The sequence below is a fragment of the Artibeus jamaicensis genome, unplaced genomic scaffold, assembly GCF_021234435.1.
Source record: "Artibeus jamaicensis isolate MK-2021 breed Jamaican fruit bat unplaced genomic scaffold, CSHL_Jam_final contig_723, whole genome shotgun sequence".
NCBI classification, from domain to species: Eukaryota; Metazoa; Chordata; class Mammalia; order Chiroptera; family Phyllostomidae; genus Artibeus; species Artibeus jamaicensis.
The window spans coordinates 2,528,297-2,549,873 of NW_026521938.1; the positions used below are offsets into that span (position 1 = coordinate 2,528,297).

A 21,577-nucleotide genomic window follows, 5' to 3' on the forward strand; every position below is an offset into this window, starting at 1 on the left:
CACATGTGACCCTGGGAGGGAAAGGCCTTGTACTCATAACAGGGGTGCAAGCAAGAGTAAGGCTAGCCAGTGGGGTGGGGGAGCAGACCCCACCCAGCCTTGGAGCCCAACTTTGCCTTGTGCCTGAGCATGGTTTCGAGGCTGAAGGAGAAGACAGCCTGATTGGATGCTCTACCCACTCCCTGGTCCTCCTACCCCAGGGTTAGCCATGATAAATAAAGGAAGGCTTCTGGAACTGAATGATGCAGCTCAGAGCACAGAAAAGGAAGGGTGGAGGACGAGATGGGTGGTATCTCTGTGGGAGGGTGGTGAGCAGCCAGACCCCAAAAATCAGAAGTCACAGGGACAGAGTCTGGGAAGAGCTGTCCGACCCTAGGGAACAGGATAGGTCTGCAAGGACCTTGACGTGGGACTGGCTGTCCAGCATATGCGTGATAGATGGTGAGCTGGCCTGGCCTTACTCTGTACTCATGGGGGCTGGAGGGAGGCAGGAGGGCCTGGACCTCAGTGGAGCCCATACCTTATGCAGCAGGCATGGAGTCCATCTTGTTGGAGGGGTGACTTCTCAGCCTTCAGTGTGGAAACAAGGTAGGAGTGCCTTCTTACCACAGCTGTACTGTAATTGTTTTGAAGGCCATGGACAGGAGGGGAATATGCTAGGTGGGACATCACCTTCCCCACTGGCAGCCCCTCCTGTGGCCCATGACCTGAGGAAGCTCATGAAAACCCAAGTCTAATGGCTTCGTTGTCTTTGTTCAGAATGTGGATCCCTCACAATGGCCTGCCTGGTCCACTGGGTCTACCACATACCACCGCAGCGACCCCTCTCGATCTCTCCTCTCCATTTCCTATCACTGATCCCTTCTTCTCTGGCCTCACAGGCTCCTTGCTGTGCCCACCTCAAAGCCAGCCTGTGCAGTTCCCTTTATCTGTAGCACCTCACACAGCTTAGCTGCTAGCAGCCTCCCCCAGGGAACCTCCCTGACCTCAAGTTTCCCTCCATCTGTCACACGGAGGTCATGTCTGTCTTTCGCCTTGACATACAGCTGCTGCCCCTACAACTTAAACAAAAGTGGAGGTGGCAACAGCTGCTTCACTGTGCCCTAGACCTAATTCCATTGGATTCTGGGGCATTGTAAGTGATCTAATGTAGGGGGGGAAAATTCTAAAAAATGCCCTGCCCAAATCCCCAAAATATGGCAGGTATAATCAAGGTTACTAATCAGGTGACCTCACAATATGGAGATGACCATGGATTGTTTGGGCAGGCCCAAGGTAATCAGCAAGGTCCTTAAAGGCTGAAGAGGAAAGCAGAAACTTGAATTAGGAGAAGGACTTGGGGGCCATTGAAGGTGGAAGGGGCCACGTGACAAGGGATACGGGAGTGATGGTAGGGTCTAGAACCTGAGAAGACCCATGGATGATAGCCAGCAAGAAAACAGGGATCCTCAGTCTTACAGCGACTTGGAACTGGTTCTGCCGGCAACCTGAATGAGCTGGGAAGCTGATTTTCCCCCAGAGGTTCCAGAGGAGAACCCAGTCCCGCCCACAACTTGACTGAATCCTTTGTGACACCCAGAGGGATGTTGCAGCCTGGATGTCTAACCTACAGCTATAAAGTGGGTGTTTTAAGCTACTGTGTTGTGGTTAGTTGTTAGCAAGCAACAAAATCGAGTACAGCTGCCAGAGACTCAGGGTCTCCACATAGTGTCTGATAAGTGCCACTATTTCCATGGGATGAATACCTCTCCCATTGCCTCTCTCATGCCATATGCTTCAGCTCTGCCTTACCACTTTACTGGTCTCATTTGCCCATCCTTCAAGGTCCTACAAGCAGGGGGATCTTAGGGGTCAGAGGGAAACCAACTCTCCAGACATAAGGCTGGGAGAGCATCAGTGCAGGTGGAAAGGCTTGTGTGAGGACTCTGAGGAGGGAGGGTGTGGGACAGGGGGAGAAACTCAAGCCCTGACCCCTCTCAGGCCTTGATAAAACATGTTTCGTTTTTCTCTCCAAAGGCCTCTGTCATAGTGGTTATGGAGGCCTTTTGGGGAATAGTGCAGCTGAAGGCACAGGTTTAATAAACCAGGGAGGGGCCGATGTGGCCTGGAAGTATTTGAAAATTCTAGGTTTAGAGTCTTCAGGGTAGTGGGGGATGTGAAGGGGCAGGAAACAAGGCTGACCATCAAGGGAAGATCCTGGGAGGCCCCAAGGATACAGGCACAGAAAAGAACATTAGAAATTGAGCTCCTGAGTGGCTGGGCTTCATCTGCTGGTGAGGCAGGACACCCACCCCCAGGGCGTAACGGGTAAGGAATCAGAAAATTCAATCCCCAGTTCCAGCTCAACCTGGCTTCTCAACCCCCCTCCACCATCTGTGGCTATGAGGCTGGCTTTCCAGTTAGGATCCCTTCTGTGGCAGCCACTGTTCGGGGAAGAAGCCTAGCACCCAGGCCACCGTGTCTCCAAGCCCTATGGTAATGGATCTGGGCTGTGCCAGGTGTGGGATGCAGGTTCTAAGACCCATACACACATCTCAGTGCACCAAGAGCTTCCTTTGGCTTGGGGGGTGGTGGTGTTAGACACTAAGCATGTCCCCAGGAAAATGTGTTCTGGTACCTTGATGGAGGTACCAGAGTTGAAACTGAGGGTGGTACCTGACCAGGCAGGTACCAGCAGTGGGGAGGGGCGGGGGTGGGGTGGGGTGTAGCCTCCTTGACTGTATTGAGAGGAAATGAGACCTTCGGGTGGGGGAGGGGCAGTGACAGGATCCTGTTGAGACACCTGAAAGGGAAATGGACCAGGCTGCAGAGGATGGGGCCATGAAAAGATTTAGCAAAAAAAGAAACAGCCAGAGAGGCATCAGTGACTGCCAATGAGGGTGTGGTGTGTGGGTGGGGTGAGGAATATTTACAACACAAAAGGTTTAATTTGCTTTCATTTGTAAAATACAAAGAAGAGACTATTAGCCTCCTAGAGCAGCCTGAAAAAACCGGGTAGGAAGGAGGAGACCTAAACTAAAATAATTTTAATTACAACTACCTCTGTAATTCTTTAAGGCCCCCACACCCAGGCTACTCATTGATTTTGAAAAGGTGAAAAACCCAAGAAACAAGAACGAAGTGGCATACATGAGCACGCTCATCCTCAAATAAGCAATTTAAAATTTTTTCTTATTTATTGATAATTTGTAGAGAAACTCTTGTTCCAAGTATTTATGCATTCTTTGGTTGATTCTTACACGCGCCCCTACCTGGGATCCAACCCACAACCTTGGCATATCTGGATTAACACTCTAACTGAGCTACCTGGCCAGGGCAAAATTTTTCTTTGCTAAATTTGTCTTTTATTTGTTTATTTATTTTGGTCAGGTATTTACTAAAACAAAGTGTAAGCAAAAAAAAAAAATTGTGCGTAAAGCTTTGTAGGGCTACAGGGAAAGCATGTCAGGGTGGCACACGTGGGCTGGTCTGTTCTTTAAGGCTTCTAGTTCCTTCCTGGGATTAACGAATCCTCTAAAACCAGATTAGAATGTTCTGTTCTAACCCCTGGTCCTCCTGGGGGTCCTGGGGTTGGGAATTCCAGCGCGCTGGGCCCTGGGTGTGGGAGCGAGTGTAAATTTGAAACTTTCACTTCCTTCCTCAGCCTTTCCCACACCGGAACCTCAGCTTGCTCAGAGCATTCTCCCATTCCAAGTGGACAGACGATCCGATCATGTTCAGTAAACTAACCATGTTGTGACATCCCTCAGTTTTAGAACCTTCCCATCATCCCCTGTGAAACTCTTGGGATTATTCATCTAACCCCTCCCCTCTTTAGGAAACATCGAATCGAAGGTCGCTGTCGATTTGCTCGAGTTGCAAATTTATACCAATGGCATCCCACTCTCTGAGGTGTCCTTCGCCCTGCCTCTGGCTCCTGGCCCCGCGGAGGTTGTGAATTGTGTTGAAGTTGGATTGTTTTCATTCCGGAGCTGTGGCCTAGGCTTCTGATTTGAAAAGCGCTTTCTGGCGGGCTGAGGTGGGTGATTGAGACCGAACACTCCCAGCCCTGCTCGCCACGCTCACCATGATGAGGACTGCCCTCCTCAGCCCTCTTCATGTTGTAGACACAGATGAACTCTTCTCTTTTAACCTCCGGATGCAGCTTTTTTATTATTATTATTATTACAGTTTACATTGGGTGCAGCTTTTAAAAGCAAGAATGGTTTCATCTCTCTCTCTCTCCCCTCCCAGATTACGCTGGATGAAATCTTTTCCAGACTACCTCCTTTCTCCTAAACGCCAAGGGCCCTTCTGCTTCTGTGTCTTGTTTCCTGAACCTACACAATCCATCTGGCTCGCTTCTACGTCTGTACCTTTCTTTTAATTTTATTCTTTTTTTAATTAGGTTTAACCTTGTAAAGTTTACGTATTTATTTATTTATTTATTTATTTATTTATTTATTTATAGAGAGAAAGGAAGGCAGGAGAGAGAGAGAAAAAAAAGAAACATCGGTTTGTTGTTTCTCATTGGTCGATTCTTGTATATGCCCTGACCCAGGGCCAAATGCGAAATCTCGGCATCTCAGGATGATTCCAACTAACTGAGCCACCCAGCCAGGGCCTCTGCAACTTTCCAAATAAACTTTCTCTTATAATGTAAAAATAATAATAATAAAATAAATAAAAGTAAGAATATTTTCCTGATTAGCCCTGGCTACTGTAGCTCAGTGGATTGAGCACAGGCCTGCGAACCAAAGTATCGCGGTTCGACTCCCAGTCAGGGCACATGCCTGGGTTGCAGGCCAGTTCCTAGCACATGGGACGTAGGAGAGGCAACCATACATTGATATTTCTCTCCTTCTCTCCTTCCCTTCCCCTCTAAATATAAACAAATAAAATCTTTAAAAAAAGAAAAAGAATATTTTCCTAATTAAAACACATTGACACAAAAAGAAATAAAAAATAAAAATAAGCAAACAGACAAAGTGAGTGATTTGCTAGTTGTCCAAGTTACCACCTTCCACAAACCCACCTTGATGGCTGGTTTGTCCAGCCTGGAAGCCATTAAAGCCTCCTCCCTGGTGTTCCAGAAACTCTATTCCCCGTTTTTAAATTAAGGTGAATTTCATGTAATACGAATTAACCATTTTAAAAAGAACAATTCAGTGGATTTTAACATAGTCACAATGTTATATGACTACCACCTCCCAACTAGTTCTAAGAGGTTTTACTCCAAAGTAAAAAAACTGAAGAAAACTAAAGCAAAATAATAAAAAATAAAAGAACTGCACCCGTTGGCAGTCGCTCCCTGCACACCTCCTCCATCCAGCTCCTGGCAACCCCTATTCTACCCTCTATCTCTATGAATATGCATATTCTAGATATTCCATACAAATGGAATCATACAATATGTGGTCTTTTATGTATGGCTTCTTTTTTTCTTTAAAGCATTATAAAAATGTTTTATGTATTGATTTTAGAAAGAGAAAGGGGAACACTGATTTGTTGTTTCACACATTTATGCACTCATTGGCTAATTCTTGAATGAACCTTGACCAGGGATTGAGCCCCAACTGGTATATCTGGGTGATGCTGTAACCAACTGAGCTACGTGGCCAGGGCCTGCATCTGGTTTCTTTAAATCTGCATCATATTTTCAAGGTTCATCCATGTTATGCTACATATTATGGCTCCTTTCCTTTTTTTAAAAAAGATTTTATTTATTTATCTTTAGAGCGGAAAGGAAGGAGAGGGGGAAAGAAATATCAATGTGTGGTTGCCTCTCATATGTTCCCTGCTGGGAACTGGCCTGCAACCCAGGCATGTATCCTGACTGGGAATCGAGCCGCAATTCTCTGGTTCCCAGGCCCGCGCTCAATCCACTGAGCTACACCAGCCAGGGCTGTCCTTTTTATGATTGAATAAGACTCCAGTGTATGGAAATACATTAAAAAAAAACCCATTCATCAGGTGATGAGCATTTGGGTTGTTTCAACTTTGGCTATTTTGAACAGTGCCGCTATGAACATCCCTGTACAAGAATGTGTTTGAATACCTGTTTTCGAATCCTTTGGGTATGTGCCCAAGGAGTTGATTACTGTAAGGATCACATGGTAAATCTATGTTCAACACTTTGAGAAACTACCGAACTTTTTCCATGGTGGCTATACCATTTTACTTTCCCAGTAGGTTCCAATTTCTCCACATCTCTGCTTATACTTGTTACTGTCTATTTTTTAAAAAGCCATCTGTCCTAAGTGGGTATCAATCATTAATTTCATAGTGGTTTGGTTTGTATTTCCCTGATGAGGAATGAAGTGGAGTGTATTTTCATGTATTTATTGTCCAGGCCACTTTTATATCTGCTTTGGACCTTCCCTCCTTTTCTCACAGTTGATTACATGCTATAAAATATAGCCATTGCAGCCCTGGCCAGGGGGCTCAGCTAGTTAGAGCGCTATCCAAGGCACCAAGGTTTCAGTTCAGTTCCTGGTCACGGGATATGCAGGAATCAACCAGTTAGTGCATGGATGGGTGAAGCAACAAATCAATGTTTCTCTCTCCCTTCCCCTCTTTCTAAAAAAAAAAAAAATCAAAAAAATTTAAAAAGTACCTTAAAAAATACAGCCATCACGGTACCCTTCAAAGACTTCCAGTAAATTAACATTCATTTTGACAGTCACCAGCAAAATCTGTTTTTAGGACCTTTGTGCAGGCTGTAGTCATTTCTGCTCCAACCCAGCAGCCTGGTGTCTGGTGGAAAACAGTGGACCCTTGCAAAGAGACATCCTCCTTCTGAAAGGGCAGGCTGGCTGCTTCTCTCTCTTCTTCCAACATCCCCTTTAGCGCCTACTAATGGAAAGTTAGCCCTGACCAGTATGGCTCAGTTGGTTGGGCATCGTCTTGCAAAGCAAAAGGTCACTGGTTAGATCCCTGGTCAGGGCACATGCCTGGGTTGTGGGTTTGGTCCCTGGTCAGGGCACATAAGAGAAGCAACCAAGCAACTGATCGATATTTCTTCTCTCTCACACTGATGTTTCTCTTACTTCTTCCATCTCTTCCCCTTTCTCTAAAAGTGAATAAGTAAAATCTTAAAAAGAAAATAAAGTTAAAGGAACTCCGCACTGTGGGGAGAGGGTTTGTACAGGTCCCATCTGCATCCCATGCAGAATCTCAGTGTTGCTGACCCCAACATGGGCAGCAGGAGGGGCAGTGGCAGCTTGACCGTTCACTGCCCACTCATGTGTTCCCCCACCATGGCCACATTGACACCACACTGTCCATTCACCTAATAGTGTCTGCACAGATAATCCTGGCCTGCTCAGTAATCTCATTATAGGTTGGGAAATGATGTTTTCCAAATATTAGCATGTAATTATCTAAGCCAGAACAGGGACCATGTGTTCCTCTGAAATACACTTTCCCCTGGGAAGGCAGGATCTGAACTGAATTCTCAGAGTGTGGGGATGCCTTGAAGGCGGCATCATCTGGTGACAGATGGGCCAATTTTTCTGGCAGTCTCTTTGAGAACCTTTAGGGGCTCATGGATAGGATGCATTCATTGGGCGTCAGTCAGTGACTGTCACTGTTTTTTTTTCTGATGCTTGAGGTACATCATCAGGTTTGGCTTCAGTGTCCTTGTAGCATGTTCCCGTCATTCTTTGGGCACTTCTTACCAGGTGAACCTGGGACTTTCCCTGTATGGTCCTAGAATCAGTTATTTCCTCTGGTTTCTCTATGCCAGGGAAGGAATGAAACTCTGGACTTTGGATGTTTCCTCTCCTTTCCTTCCCTGTCTGTGGGGGACCTCCGCCTGCAGAGCTCTCCCCGCTGTCTGTTGCAAATGACAATAAATCTACCGAGACATGATCTGCTTGGGGAGGCAAGATGACCAGTCTCTCAAAGGAGAGAGGTCCCGATTTCCTGATTTCCTTTCCTGAGTTTTTATTGAGTTCGGCTCACACAGAGATACAATTTACATAAAGCTCATTAACCAATGCTGAAAAAGCTACAGTCATGAAAAACTGACATCATTTACAGATAATAGTTGAAACACAAGGATTGTGTCTGGTCAGGGGTGGCTTTAGCTTGTGTCTGTTTCATAGGAACGGGGCAGAGCAAGCCTCAAAGGAAACAATGTATATTCTTTCTCTGGCCAGATTCCTCTCGAGGAGCCCTCTGTTCCAGTACAAGGTTACAGCTGCCTCCAGCATAGTTCCTAGGCTGAGTCAGGCAGGGAGAGCAAAGCAGCCAAGAGGCTAGGAGACTTTTACAGAAAGACTGAGAACTGAGGCTATGACAAAGCCAAGGGGTGAGGGTCTTTCTGTCCCTTCTCTGTAGACCCCCAAGTCCTTCCCTCATGGCCTGTCTTGACTGTGCCTGTCTTAGGTCATCCCTCCCTTGAAGGGTCTTACCCATCTTTGGCTTAGCAGTCATCCACCCTGACGGAGCAGGGGGAAATGAGGGAGGCAGAGGCTGTGCTTCTGCCAGGAGGATATGTTCTGTCTCCTTAGTGGCTCATGTCCCCAAGGCCTTATCACTCAAGTTTAGCCATGGGCCCCCTGTTGTCTGTTAATGAGGCTACAGTCCTTGAAACCAGACAGGGTGGCCCCCAACACCTATCTTCCCCGGGGGCCACACAGATTCCCTGGGAAGCAGCAGATGGAAGGGGTAACGGTACCCACTGAGCCCAGGACTGGGCTGGACTCATACAGGCTGTGGTGCTCTTGACACCATTTTCTCTTTGGGGATTGGTTTTTCCAACGCGAAATGTGGATTGCAGTAGGTTGACAAATGACCCCCAAGGATGTATACATTGTAATCCCTCTAACCTGGAAGTGTTATCCTATAAAGAAAAAGAGCCTTAGTAATTTTGATTACAGATCTTGAAATGGAGAAGTTATCCTGAGTTATTCGGGTGTGCTTTCAATGTAAATGCACATGCATCCTTTTAGGAGCAAGGCAGAGGCAAATTTGACAACCATCTTAGTGTCCTTGGGCTGCCATAACAAATACCATAGATGGATCCGCTTTAAAAGCTGAAATACTTTTCACAGTTTTTGAGGCTGGGAAGTCCAAGATCAAAGGGCTGGTGAGGTAGGTTTCATTCTGAGGCCTCTTCACTGGGCTTATAGGAAGCCGTACATTGGTGTGTGTTCACATGATCTTTGATTGTGACCAAGCTTTCTGGTGTCTTTTCTTAGGAAGGCACTGATCCCATCACAAGGGCCCCAGCCTCATGACCCAATCTAAGTCTAATTACATCCCAAAGGCCCCATCTCCAAGGGCACAGCACAAGGGCAAGGCTGAAACACATGTACTTAGTGGCAGATACAATTCGGTCCATAGGAACAGTCCCCAGGCAAAAAGCCTGTGTGACGATGTTGGTATTGAAGACTGTCATGACAGAGCCACAGCCGTGGAACCCAGGATCCTCCCCTGGAGCCTTCAAAGAGGGAGCATGGCCTTGCCCACAGTTTGGTTCATGATTTTGGCTTCCAGCAGTGTGAATTCAATTTTTGTTTTAAGCCATCAAGTTTGTGATAATGTTACAGTAGCCTTCTCTAGGCTTAGAGGATCTGATGCCTTCTCTGCCTTGCCTGTATTTTCAAGTTTGTCTTCAGCTGTCTCTCACCCTTCCATTTCCCCCTGGTACCCTCGAAATGGGAATCAGATCATGCCATTCCTACCTACAACTTAAGAATATCCCACTGAAAGCCACAGTGGCTGTGTTTATAATCACACAGCAGGCAGAAGACCCAAGTGCAAGTGTGGTTCATAGGGGACCGCACAAACAGAAGGGTATCTGAGTGATGGGACCCACACAACAGGGGCCACACACAGCCACATGGATGCATACTCTGAAATGAAGCCAGACAGATTCCACATACAGACCAGCAAGGCTTGTCTCAAGTAGGAGAACTCAGGATGGCCCCAGGTATGAGGGCCATGGAGGGGTCCTGGGAGCCAGAGACATTCCTTTAAAAAAAAAGTTTACTTACTGATTTTTACAGTGAGAATAAGGGGTGGAGGGGGGAGAGAGAGAGGGAGATAAGTATTCACTAATTGCCTCTCAAATATGCCCTGACTGGGGATCAAAACCTCGACCTTGCTGTATTGGGATGACCCTCGAACGGACTGAGCTAGCAGGCCAGACAGCATAAGGTGATACTGACTGACTGCTCTTCGGTGTTGCCTAATGGGGGGACAGAGGCAGGATGTACCCAAGTTGTGTGGAACACCAGAACAAGTTGTGTTGGACCTCTGGATAGGCTGACTCCTCAGAGATGATGACCTCTGAGCAAGGCTTCTGCTCTTGCTATGTCCATGCTAGATCAGCCAGTGCTGGGATGCCCTCTTGAGCTCCTGAGCTTGCTTGAGCCTGGTTTCTCTTTGATCCCACCCTCCCTTAATGATGTCTTGGCAATTCCAGAAGCCTGGTTTTCCCCATTTAGACAAGGGGTCTGGCAGTGGCTGCCACAGACTGGGAAGGAAAGGTCCTGGGTCCAGAAGGAGGAAGGGGAAACTCTTTAGAGAGAAGAGCATGGGCCTGTGGCAGGTCTTTGAAACCACAGGACCAGTTGCCAGTTTAGTCTAGGGTCTATAACAGGGAACCAGCCATCCCTAAGCACTTTCTATTACTCCTCACAACACATTTCCCTACGTGTCTGGTCAACCTCAGGGCCTTTGCACTACTTTCTGCCTCAGCTGTCCTTCCTGCAGGTGTTTGGAGGTACCCCTTAGAGGAGTCCCCTTCCATACTCCTCGCTCCCTACTTATTTACGATCACCTACTTATTTTGACTCTTTGGTCCCTGACAACCGACCCACTCCTGCCTCCCGTGATTTTGATGCCCAGCGCTTGACGGAGTCTTCGAAAGACTCCATACATTACTAAAGGACACCACACCTCGCTCAGTTCTGTGCCAGGCACGTATCCTCCTTCCCAAACATCCAAGGGAGGTCCAGCCCTAGTCTGGGGCTGCAGACAAGAGGGGAGGGCGGGTAGCGGGGCGGAGCTTCGCTCGCTGCTGAGGGGGCGGGGCCTCAACAGGGCTGAAACAAAGGCCTGCGCGGAGACAAAGCACCCCCACCACGGTCCCAAGCCCCGCCGGGAACAAAGGCAGGCCACACCTGCCCTGGGAGCGGAAGATTCGCCTCGGTCGCCTCCAGCGGGCGCCCGAGGAGGCGATTGGGGGCTACGCCTGCGATCCTGCATTGGGCGTGTGCAAACGCGGGAACTAGGACCAGGGTCTGCGGTTAGACGCACAGCTGTGCATCCCTCCAGGGACGAGACCCTCGAATAGGATTCACTCCCAAGAATCTCCCATCAGAATTTGGCCAACGTTGAGGTTCAGGTTGCCCACCCGAAAAGGCATCGCAGACCTTCTGCTCTGTAGCCTTTTGGGAAGTTTTCACGTTAAACAACAAAAGGTTAAAACCCAAAAGTCAGCCTTCTGGCTCTGAACGTCACTACCCCCAGGGTTGGGGACCCTGCTCCCCTAACTCGTGCCCGGTATCTCCTCCAGCTCTCAGCCCCACCCCGTCACGCGAACGCCCTTGACGCAGCGAATGGAGACGTCTCCCCGTCGCCGAGAGGGCGGGGATTGAAGTAGAAGCTCGGACCGCAAACCTTCTGGCGCAGTATAGCGGCTTAACTAGGAGGCAGAGGGAGGGGTACCTCGCTCTAACAACGAGGCACGCTCCGCCCACAAATAGGTAGAGGCTGTGACGACAGAGATGCCCCGCCCCCTGCCTCCGGGGCCGCGTCGCAGTGGGATAGGCGAATGTGGGAGGATCCTACTCTGGCGCATGCGTACTCCAGTCATCGCCTGCCGCGGCTTATCCTGGTCCCACCCCCAGGAGCAAGATTTCCAGCGCGCATGCGCGGCGTCGTCGGCGCCAGTTATTTCTGTCCCGCCCCCCGGCCTCGTCTCTTTCTGCAAGTAGGCGCGCGGGCGAGCGGTCTTTCTCGTGGCGCGTGTCGTGGGTCTCCAAGGCTTCTGAGGAGGAAGCGTGAGTGGCGGCGGCAAGAAGCGAACAGGCAGTAGCCGACCGGGCGTCTGCAGCGCCCCGCGCGCAGCGGGCGGCGGCCCAGGCGGCGCTCGGAGGCGTTCGGCCTCGCAGCGGCGGCTGCAACCCAGCCGTTGGCGGCGAGTGTTTCTGCGCCTGCGCGGCGGGTCCCCCAGCCCCTACTCCCCCCCCCCCCAGGCGCCCACGGCGGCGTGAGAATGGCGGCCTCGGCGGCAGCGGCCTCGGCGGCGGCGGCAACAGCCGCCTCGAGCAGCCCGGGACCTGGCGAGGGGTCGGCGGGCAGCGAAAAGCGTGTCCCTGCCGCGGCCGCAGCTTCGGCTGCGGCATCTGCTTCGGGCTCGGCCTCCGCTTCGGCTTCAGCGTCGTCGCCTGCGGGGGGCGGTGGCGAGGCGCTGGAGCTGCTGGAGCACTGCGGCGTGTGCCGGGAGCGCCTGCGGCCGGAACGGGAGCCGCGCCTGCTGCCCTGTTTGCATTCGGCCTGCAACGCCTGTCTCGGACCGCCGGCGCCCTCCTCCGCCAATAGCGCGGGGGATGCTGGGGCGGCGGGCGACGGAGCCGGTGAGTCCCATCTGGCCCCTCCCCTATCTATGCCCTGAAATCCGGACTGGGCGTTCAGGTAGGGAGTTCGTTTTCAGCGTAGCCTGGTGAGCCCGGTCGGGAGAATAGTGGCTAGAGGGATGGTGGGCCGGATTGGGTGCGGGTAATAGGGTCTTGGCGGTGCGTTGAGATGGGTCGTCTGCTTTTCAGTTCGACGAACTAGTTTGCCACTGTTGTGGGAGGGGAGGGGCTCACCTCGCACAGACCGAGTTTGGGGGTCCAGTGGTGGAGGTGCGGTGACTTTAAGTCCTGGATGCGAATGTACATTGTTTTTTTGGTTCCTACTCTTAGCAGTTGTGGACTGTCCCGTGTGCAAGCAGCAGTGTTTCTCCAAAGATATTGTGGAGAACTACTTTATGCGCGACAGCGGCAGCAAGGCTCCCACTGACTCCCAGGATGCTAATCAGGTATGTCCTTAGCAGTAGGTTTTGGCCTTGGGGATCCGGCACTACCCTAGGTACACGGTTACCAGCTCCAGGTTTTACTTTGCCGGAACTGTGAGGCGCTGGGCAGGCCGTAAAGGCGAAAAGCAGTACTTGGTTTTAAGTCCTTTGGGATGTAAATGCAGCTCTACTTGGTATTTGTTATCTGACTCTGCTTTTGCCCAGCAGTGCTGCACCAGCTGTGAGGATAATGCCCCTGCCACCAGCTATTGTGTGGAGTGCTCCGAGCCGCTGTGCGAAACTTGTGTGGAGGCACACCAGCGGGTGAAATATACCAAGGACCACACTGTGCGCTCCACTGGTATGCAAGGTGGACAGGGTGGCCCAGGCTGCCTTTGTATTTTTGTCACCAGCTGTATTTGATGAGGTCGTATGTGGTGGGATGAGTCTCTGGAGCTTCTTTAGAAGTCACTGCTTAAAGGTCTGGGTGGCAGAACTGGGGAGTCTGGGCGTTTGGTGTGTAGTCTGCTGGTCCAGGTGGGAAAGGAAAGCTCACAAGCATGTGCAGACAATGAAATGCAAGGTGTTTGAAAAAGGATGTAAGGGGCACCCTGGTGTCACCTGGTACCTGGCTTAAGGCTCTAGGAGAAAGGTCTCTGGGCCAGAACAGGGTCTGGACAAGCTGGGACAGCCTTTAGGTCACTAGTGACAGTGAGTTCTGGAAGTTGTTTATTTTGAGAGTGTATATGCCAGGTTTCTAGACTTATATGAAAATAATGCTGTCAGTGGTATGAAGATGGGTATAAAAGCTTTCTGAATCCACCTTGATTTTTGGTCTGCATCTTACCACGAGTGGGCTTTTGGTGGCCATATCACGGCTGCTCCAGACCAGAGGACAATACTGGTGGGAGGATGAGGATGGAGATGGTGGTTGTGGGGCATGAAGCACCAGGAAGAAAGAGCAGGTGTCCACAGGGAATCCTGGGTTTTAGGCAAGAGTCGGGGTGCAGGAGAAAGCAATATTGGAGGAGCTGAAGTCGGGTTTGTCTCAATGTCATATATAGCTTAGGCTAGACTGGTGTATCCAGGGGGTTTTGGAGATTGGGGAGTAAAGAGGAACAGACTTCCAAGCATCTTTCTAATGGTGACAGACTCTGGGGCAGGACAGGAGGGCACCCACATGGTGTCTTGTTGTTTGGGTGGTAATGAGCACTTTCCCCCACAGTAAGGGGTCCTGACACCTTTCTGAGGGTCCTGTTCTGATATCTCATCTTTCAGTGTGAGAAGGCTCTGAAGGGCCTGTGGGTTTTAAGAGGTTGGTGGCCTCTTAACAGAGGGGAGAAGGAGGGTCACCAGGCCTGACTTCTGAGGAACTTGCCTGGATGGTATTCTAGGTTCTGATTTGCTTTCTGTGTGTCACAGAGCAAATATTGCTTGTCCTGAGACTCATAGTAGCCAGATTCTCCTCTTTTGCTGGACGGAATCTTCTGTGAGTGCAGGAGGAAGGGGGCCCGGTGGGGGGAGGGGGGAGGTGGAGGCATAGAAGTTCTCCAGAGTCCCTGGAGACAATTCCAATAGAGGAACAGCAGGGGGTAGTCCCCAGGCCATGATCCTCACATTTTGTCATAGCCAGAGCTGAAAGGGAGATGGAGCTGTTGGGGGTAGGGGGTGTGAGGTTTGTTGATTAGGCTTGGGATAGAGAGTTTTGAAAGCAAGGATCTGGCCTCCACGCCTGTTCCCTGGCCCCTGCTGCAGGGCCCTCTGTGTTTTTTAATAGTCCAGGGTTGCAGGACAGGCAGGCAGTGAGACTCCCTGACTTGGAGGGACTGAGCGTGAGTTCTGTCCTTATGGTACTCGTTCCCTAGGGCCAGCCAAGTCCCGAGATGGCGACCGCACGGTATACTGCAATGTGCACAAGCATGAGCCCCTCGTGTTGTTCTGTGAGAGCTGTGACACCCTCACTTGCCGGGACTGCCAGCTCAACGCCCACAAGGACCACCAGTGAGTCCTGAGGCGGGGGCAGGGGCTCTGTCTGGTCCCATGCTCAATGCCCAGGCCCACCTCTGTCTGCCCTCAGATACCAGTTCCTGGAGGACGCAGTGAGGAACCAGCGCAAGCTCCTGGCCTCACTGGTGAAGCGCCTCGGGGATAAGCATGCAACGCTGCAGAAGAACACCAAGGAGGTTCGCAGCTCGTAAGTAGATGCCTGGGCCATGGGGGTGTCCCCAGGTGAGCACCTGCCTGACTAGTTCTGACCTGGCTCACCCTCACCCCAGGATCCGCCAAGTGTCTGACGTGCAGAAGCGTGTACAGGTGGATGTTAAGATGGCGATTCTGCAGATCATGAAGGAACTAAATAAACGGGGCCGGGTGCTGGTCAATGATGCCCAGGTATACCTGCAGGGAGGGTCCTGGGGACTAGCACCCTCTGCTGGCTGCTCATGCCCTCCTTGTGTGGGGAGGCATCCTTGGGGCCTCTTCTTCCTGATGCCGCTTCTTCATACTCGCAGAAGGTAACGGAGGGTCAGCAGGAGCGCCTGGAGCGGCAGCATTGGACCATGACCAAGATCCAAAAGCATCAGGAGCACATCCTACGCTTCGCCTCTTGGGCCCTGGAGAGTGACAATAATACGGCTCTTCTGCTGTCCAAGAAGTTGGTGTGTGCTAGGCATGCCTAGGTGATGGGTTGTAGACAGGTGGTGCCAGCATCCTGGCACCTTGTTTACTACCTGAGAACTCATACAGTGCCCCACCCCCAGATCTACTTCCAGCTACACCGCGCCCTCAAGATGATCGTGGACCCCGTGGAGCCACATGGCGAGATGAAGTTCCAGTGGGACCTCAATGCCTGGACCAAGAGCGCTGAGGCCTTTGGTGTGTCTTGGTCTTCCCCTTGCTGCACTTGCCATCCCTCCAGGCACTGCGCCTTATGTCTGTCTCTCTCTCACAGGCAAGATTGTGGCAGAGCGTCCCGGTACCAACTCAACAGGCCCTGCACCCATGGCCCCTCCACGGGCTCCAGGGCCCTTAAGCAAGCAGGGCTCTGGCAGTAGCCAGGTGAGCAGGGGAAGGGGACTGGGTGGGGGGGGCGGGGGGGGCGGCTTGGTCTCTGGGGCACCTGCCCACTCAGGTGCAACCTGCTTTGTCTATAGCCCATGGACGTGCAGGAAGGCTATGGCTTCGTGTCAGGTGAGTGAGTCTGATCTGCCAGTAGGGGGGAGAGGTCCAGTGTGCTAACTCTGCCTTCCCACCCACTGTCTCATCTTCTGTATTTCTAGCGGATGATCCTTACATGAGTGCAGAGCCTCACGTGTCGGGCATGAAACGGTGAGTGCGGCTGTCCTTTTGAGCTGGGTGGGCACACAAACAGGGTGTTCACACCAAGCCCCATCCACAGGTCTCGCTCAGGTGAGGGTGAAGTGAGTGGTCTCATGCGCAAGGTTCCACGGGTGAGCCTGGAGCGCCTGGATCTTGACCTCACAGCTGACAGCCAGCCACCAGTGTTCAAGGTCTTCCCAGGCAGCACCACTGAGGATTATAACCTGATAGTTATTGAGCGTGGGGCTGCAGCTGCAGCTGCTGGACAGCCTGGAACTGCACCCGGAGCCCCTGGTTCCCAGCCCCTCCCTGGCATGGCCATTGTCAAGGTGAGTCTGCCGCCAAGTCGTCATGGCTGGCAAATAAATGACATCTGCCTATGCCCAAACACTGCTGAAGCCTCAGCATTTTATTTCAGGAGGAAGAGACAGAGGCTGCTATTGGAGCCCCACCTGCAGCTGCTGAGGGCCCTGAGACCAAGCCTGTGTTGATGGCCCTGGCGGAGGGCCCTGGTGCTGAGGGCCCCCGCCTGGTCTCACCCAGTGGCAGCACTAGCTCTGGCCTGGAGGTGGTAGCTCCAGAGGGCACTTCAGCCCCCACTGGTGGCCCAGGTGCCTTGGATGACAGTGCTACCATATGCCGTGTCTGCCAGAAGCCAGGTGACCTGGTCATGTGCAACCAGTGCGAGTTCTGCTTCCACCTGGACTGCCACCTGCCAGCCCTGCAGGATGTGCCAGGGTGCGAGGCTGTGGGATGTACTTGGGGATGGGGGTGGCAGATCTGCACAGTTCCTCACTCTTGTCTCCTGTAGGGAGGAGTGGAGTTGCTCACTCTGCCATGTGCCACCTGATCTGAAGGAGGAGGATGGCAGTCTGAGCTTGGATGGTGGTGACAGCAGTGGTGTGGTGGCCAAGCTCTCGCCAGCCAACCAGCAGGTGAGCGTTGGGTCATTACCTTGGCTGCCCAGCAGATGCACACACCCCCACCCCCCAGCGGCTTTGACATCTTGCTTCAACTGTCTATAGAAGTGTGAGCGTGTTCTGCTGGCCCTGTTCTGCCATGAGCCCTGCCGTCCCCTGCACCAGCTGGCCACTGACTCCAGCTTTTCTGTGGTGAGTCCTGGGATGGGGGGGTGGGATGGCACAAGGGCAGGGGCTGCCTGGACTCACCTTCAGCCTGTGGTCTCTGCCTGTAGGATCAACCTGGCGGTACCTTGGACCTGACCTTGATTCGTGCCCGCCTCCAGGAGAAGTTGTCACCCCCTTACAGCTCGCCCCAAGAATTTGCCCAGGATGTGGGCCGAATGTTTAAGCAATTCAACAAGCTGACAGAGGTGAGCCTGTGCAGGGGCTGGGGTAAGGGCTGGGGCAGGGGCATAGGGGAGATCAGGGAACCACCACCTCCATCTGCCTGTCTAGGACAAGGCGGATGTGCAGTCCATCATCGGCCTGCAGCGCTTCTTCGAGACTCGCATGAATGAGGCCTTTGGTGACACCAAGTTCTCGGCTGTGCTGGTGGAGCCCCCACCGCTGAGCCTACCTGGTCCAGGCCTGAGTGCCCAGGAGTTGTCCAGTGGCCCTGGTGATGGCCCCTGAAGCTGGGCCCCCTGGGCCAGCTCAGCCTGCCTGGGTCTTGTTCTCTCAACCCCATCCCTTTCCTCTGGTGGCCTGGCTCGCACTCCTTGGTATCCCCATTTCCCAGTCCCTCACAATACGGTTTTTACTTCTGTGGATTTAATAAAAACTTCACAAGTACCTTGGGCGTTGGTCAGTGGGGGCAGTGTTCCTAGGACCTGGTCTCTGCCTGCATTTATGCTTCCCCAAATTCAGGCAGGTTGAGTAGGGATATGGGCACTTTTCCCCCAGCCTTTTTTGCATGTCCAGGGGAGTGGGGAGGAGTTATCCCAGTTTGGCTTCAGAGATGTGGAAAACACCAGTTCCGGAGGGTTGCATACACCTCAAACTGAGAATAGCTATGCCTTGTAGGTGGGCTGTCCCAGGTCTGTGGGTGTGCAGGGTGGTGCCCCAGTTGTGTACCACGTACTGGACCTGACCCTACACTTGGTTGTAACCACTTCTGTGAGCTGGGTGGGGAGACTGCCACCCTGCCGAGCTGAGTTGGGAAGTATGTCCCTGGCAGGTAGGATTAAGCTTATAGAAAACACACCATCTTGGGGTAATAATGTTGAGGCCCACATACTAGATACATGGGGGAGGGGGTTAGTCCATCCCAGCCCACACCCAACTCATCTGCTGATTGATCCCTTGACAGCCACGCTGACTGGCCCACCTGGCGCCCTGAGAATAAGTCCTAAGGGATCCCAGACTGGCCCACAACAGGCCAGCCACACAGGCCTAGGAACTAGTGTCCAATCTCTTTTTATTACAGAAAGGGAACAGTGAAAAAGCATCCACTGGGCCCCTAGGGTGGCTTGGGGCTGTCAGTCTCTTCGTAGGTTCTTGAGGCGTTCCTCTAGGTCTGCATCAGCATCCACCAAGGCCGACGCCGCGGCCTCTGCTTTCTTCCCACCAGCTGCCACGCTGAGGGAGCCTCCAGTGGAGGGGAGGTCTGTGGAGGGAGGGGGTTAGAGATCCTAGGGAGCAGCAGTGGGAGGGTTGTGTGTGGGCAGGGACCCAGGCCCAGGGTTTGTAGCACTCACTGGACAGCTCATCTGTCAGGCTCAGTCCCAGCTCATCCAGGACCTGGGACACAACAGCATCACTGGGGAAGAGAAGAGGAACTCGGGATCACTTAGTCCCCCTGTGAGGGCCAGGCCTTAACTTCCATCCCCCACCTCTCCACAAACCTCTCCTCTTCATCCTCCTCATCACCCATTGCATCATCAATAGCGTCATTCATCATCTCCTCCTTCATGTCCATGATCTCCGCCTGCCGCTCAAACTCCATCATGATCTTCTGGATCTGGGGCAACTTCAGCTGCAAGTGGGGGGAAGATGAGTGTGGTCCCTGAGGTTGGAGCTGGTGGTGATGGGTTTGGGGAGAGACATACCTGTCTGTTCATGGTGCCCATGGCCTTGGTGACGCCTTTCATGGCTTGCGCCATTGAGTTGTTAGACTTGAGTGTCTGGATCTTGAGGGACACAGCCTGGATGTTGGCCCGCATCAGCACAAACTTACGCACATATCGACGTGTGCGCACCAGGTCCTTTGCCATGATGCGCACAGCATCCTGAGGAGGGGACAAAGGTGGCAGGGGGCCATTCCCATGGAAGTTTTCAGAGAATTCTCTGTGGCTGAACAGTGCTTACAGCTCCCTCCCAATCACTCCAGGCTTCTCTAAGCTGCTTGACCTCCTGGCTGGAGTCCCTCCCTTGCCTTAAAACACCCATTTCTGAATTTTCACCCTGGCCAAAGAATCTTCCTCCTCCCCCTCCACGTTACTTAATCCAAAGCTCAGCTGTTGACTCCCTAAACCTCTTCCTGGCCTTGCCTATCCCAGGAAATGGTACCATCTCAACCCAGCTGCTCAGGCCCAAACTACTCACCAGCCACAGGCTCTACTCACTATTGTTTTAGGCAGGCTGTCCTCTTCACCTGCAGGTCAGAGTGTACTCCAGGCCATGTCTCCTGCAGTAAACCCTTCCTGTCCGTTTCTACTGAGCTCACCTACACTCCCTCATGTAGTATTTGCTGCTTCAGTCTCCACTGGCTATCTTCATTCCTGAAGATTTGCCGCAGATATTACTTCCCAAGAGGCAGGCTTTATAGACCCCCAAACTCGGAAGGCCCTGTTCACCCTTCACTCCGTTCTACTCTAAGCACCTACTTGGTGTCCCTTTCTGCTTGCTGCCATCATATAGCAGTGCCTGACTATAGAATAGCACCTAGTTCCTGTGTCCCAGCCCCTGCCCAGCTGAACTCACCATCTGGCCCTGCTTGGCCATTTTTTTGATGTCTGCGATGATTTTCTTTTCCTGGGTCTCTAGCTTCTGTCGCTCACGGTCCAGCTCTCGCATGGCGCGGTTCAGGGCTCGTTGGTTCTGCCGCAGCAGCTCCTCCGGAGTTTTCCGGCGCCCGAACAACAGGTCCATGGAGGCAGGAGCCCGCTGGTGGGCCTGGGACTAGTGCGAAACCTAGCTTCTGGTTGGCATGGGGCCCAAAAAAGTGGCAAGAGGCAGCATGTATGCAGGGGCAGGACGGGTAGGGTTGTGGAAGACGGGAAGGGGCGAGTAGGGAGAAAGGGTATAGTGAATGGAAGACCAAAACAGTGCTACCGGAAACATCGGGGAGGGCCTACAGTCACAGTGGGGACAGCTATGCCTAAAAGCCAACACAGCGTTCCTGTACCAGCCCCTTCATTACAGTGCCTCAAGCAGGCTCTAGGCTTCCGCCTCCCTCTCCAGACAAGGGTGACGCCCTGTTGTCTCTGATGGACGGAGACTGGAGGTGGACGGTTGGGAGTCAATTGGGGCATTTGAGATCCTGAGCGTCAGGGTAGTGGGAGTCCCCCACGGGAGGGCAAGATACGTGGAGGCCCTGAATGCCAAGCTGACAGCGAATGGACGGCATTCAGATCCCGGGACTCTGAAAGTTGAGGGAACCTCTGTGCCGAGAGTACATTTAGGGGCATCGGGGAACCCTGTAAACCGAGGGCTGCAGAATGGGTGGATGGTGTCCACCCAGGCCAGGGTCTGAGGGCCGTGGGGGCCCTGCACACCGACAGCAAGGTGGCGACGCACACCCTGACGGTGAGTCCCAGGAAGAGAGGCTCAGGACGGCCCCGGTGAAGAGCCCCTCCTACTTGGTTGCCCACGCACCCACCTGGGACCCGAGGCCCGGTAGGGGCAACTCACCGAAGCTGGGACGGGGACCCACTTCCGCTTCCGGGTTACGAGCGTCTAGCTCGGTTCCCGGGCGCGGTGGTCTACAACAAAACCCTCCGGTTGTTGCCGCCGCAGTCGCCTTTTCCGGAGTAAACGACCTGACGTCACAGGCCACGCCCACTCCGGGGCGTAGGGAGGTGACTTAAGCGCGCGTGCGCACACACCCTGTAACAGACCGGCGCCGAAGTGCATGCGCGTCAGCTTCGTTTCGTCGCAGCAGACTAAGGATGTACACACGTTCGAGTCTCGTGGCACGAAACCGAGTCACGCCCGGAGGATGACACACCCGCAATGTTGGTGCACCATTCGACCTCTTCCCCGACACTCCTCGGAGGTCCTACATCCCATTATGTAACTCACTACTTAGCCCAGTCTTCAAGGAACTTTGACCCTCTCCTTAATGTATACGGACCTCAGGCAC

The 21,577-nt window shown here is 52.5% G+C and overlaps 2 protein-coding genes across 6 annotated transcripts; one reads left to right on the plus strand and one right to left on the minus strand.

Annotated features, from left to right (window-relative positions):
- The first annotated feature begins 11,892 nt into the window (after positions 1-11,892).
- On the plus strand, positions 11,893-18,066 carry TRIM28 (tripartite motif containing 28). 2 transcript variants are annotated; one of them, XM_037148431.2, is made up of 17 exons: positions 11,893-12,572; positions 12,903-13,018; positions 13,223-13,355; positions 14,860-14,995; positions 15,072-15,188; positions 15,271-15,385; positions 15,505-15,651; positions 15,754-15,868; positions 15,945-16,051; positions 16,147-16,183; positions 16,273-16,321; positions 16,392-16,641; positions 16,731-17,050; positions 17,124-17,247; positions 17,338-17,424; positions 17,508-17,645; positions 17,731-18,066. In XM_037148431.2, exons 1-17 carry the CDS (start codon positions 12,212-12,214, stop codon positions 17,905-17,907), a joined length of 2,529 nt encoding a protein of 842 aa, XP_037004326.2. In that variant the 5' UTR covers positions 11,893-12,211; the 3' UTR covers positions 17,908-18,066. The 2 variants fall into 2 exon arrangements, with proteins under 2 accessions (XP_037004326.2, XP_037004327.2); XM_037148432.2 differs by having other exon boundaries at positions 12,906-13,018.
- Positions 18,067-18,674: 608 nt separating this feature from the next.
- Positions 18,675-21,272, minus strand: CHMP2A (charged multivesicular body protein 2A). 4 transcript variants are annotated; one of them, XM_037148482.2, is made up of 6 exons: positions 21,127-21,272; positions 20,197-20,394; positions 19,323-19,502; positions 19,119-19,249; positions 18,972-19,033; positions 18,675-18,880 (listed from the first exon to the last, which is right to left on the minus strand). In XM_037148482.2, exons 2-6 carry the CDS (start codon positions 20,362-20,364, stop codon positions 18,753-18,755), a joined length of 669 nt encoding a protein of 222 aa, XP_037004377.1. In that variant the 5' UTR covers positions 20,365-20,394; positions 21,127-21,272; the 3' UTR covers positions 18,675-18,752. The 4 variants fall into 4 exon arrangements, with proteins under 4 accessions (XP_037004377.1, XP_037004376.1, XP_037004375.1 ...); XM_037148481.2 differs by having other exon boundaries at positions 20,197-20,406; XM_037148480.2 differs by having other exon boundaries at positions 20,197-20,410.
- Positions 21,273-21,577: the final 305 nt, after the last annotated feature.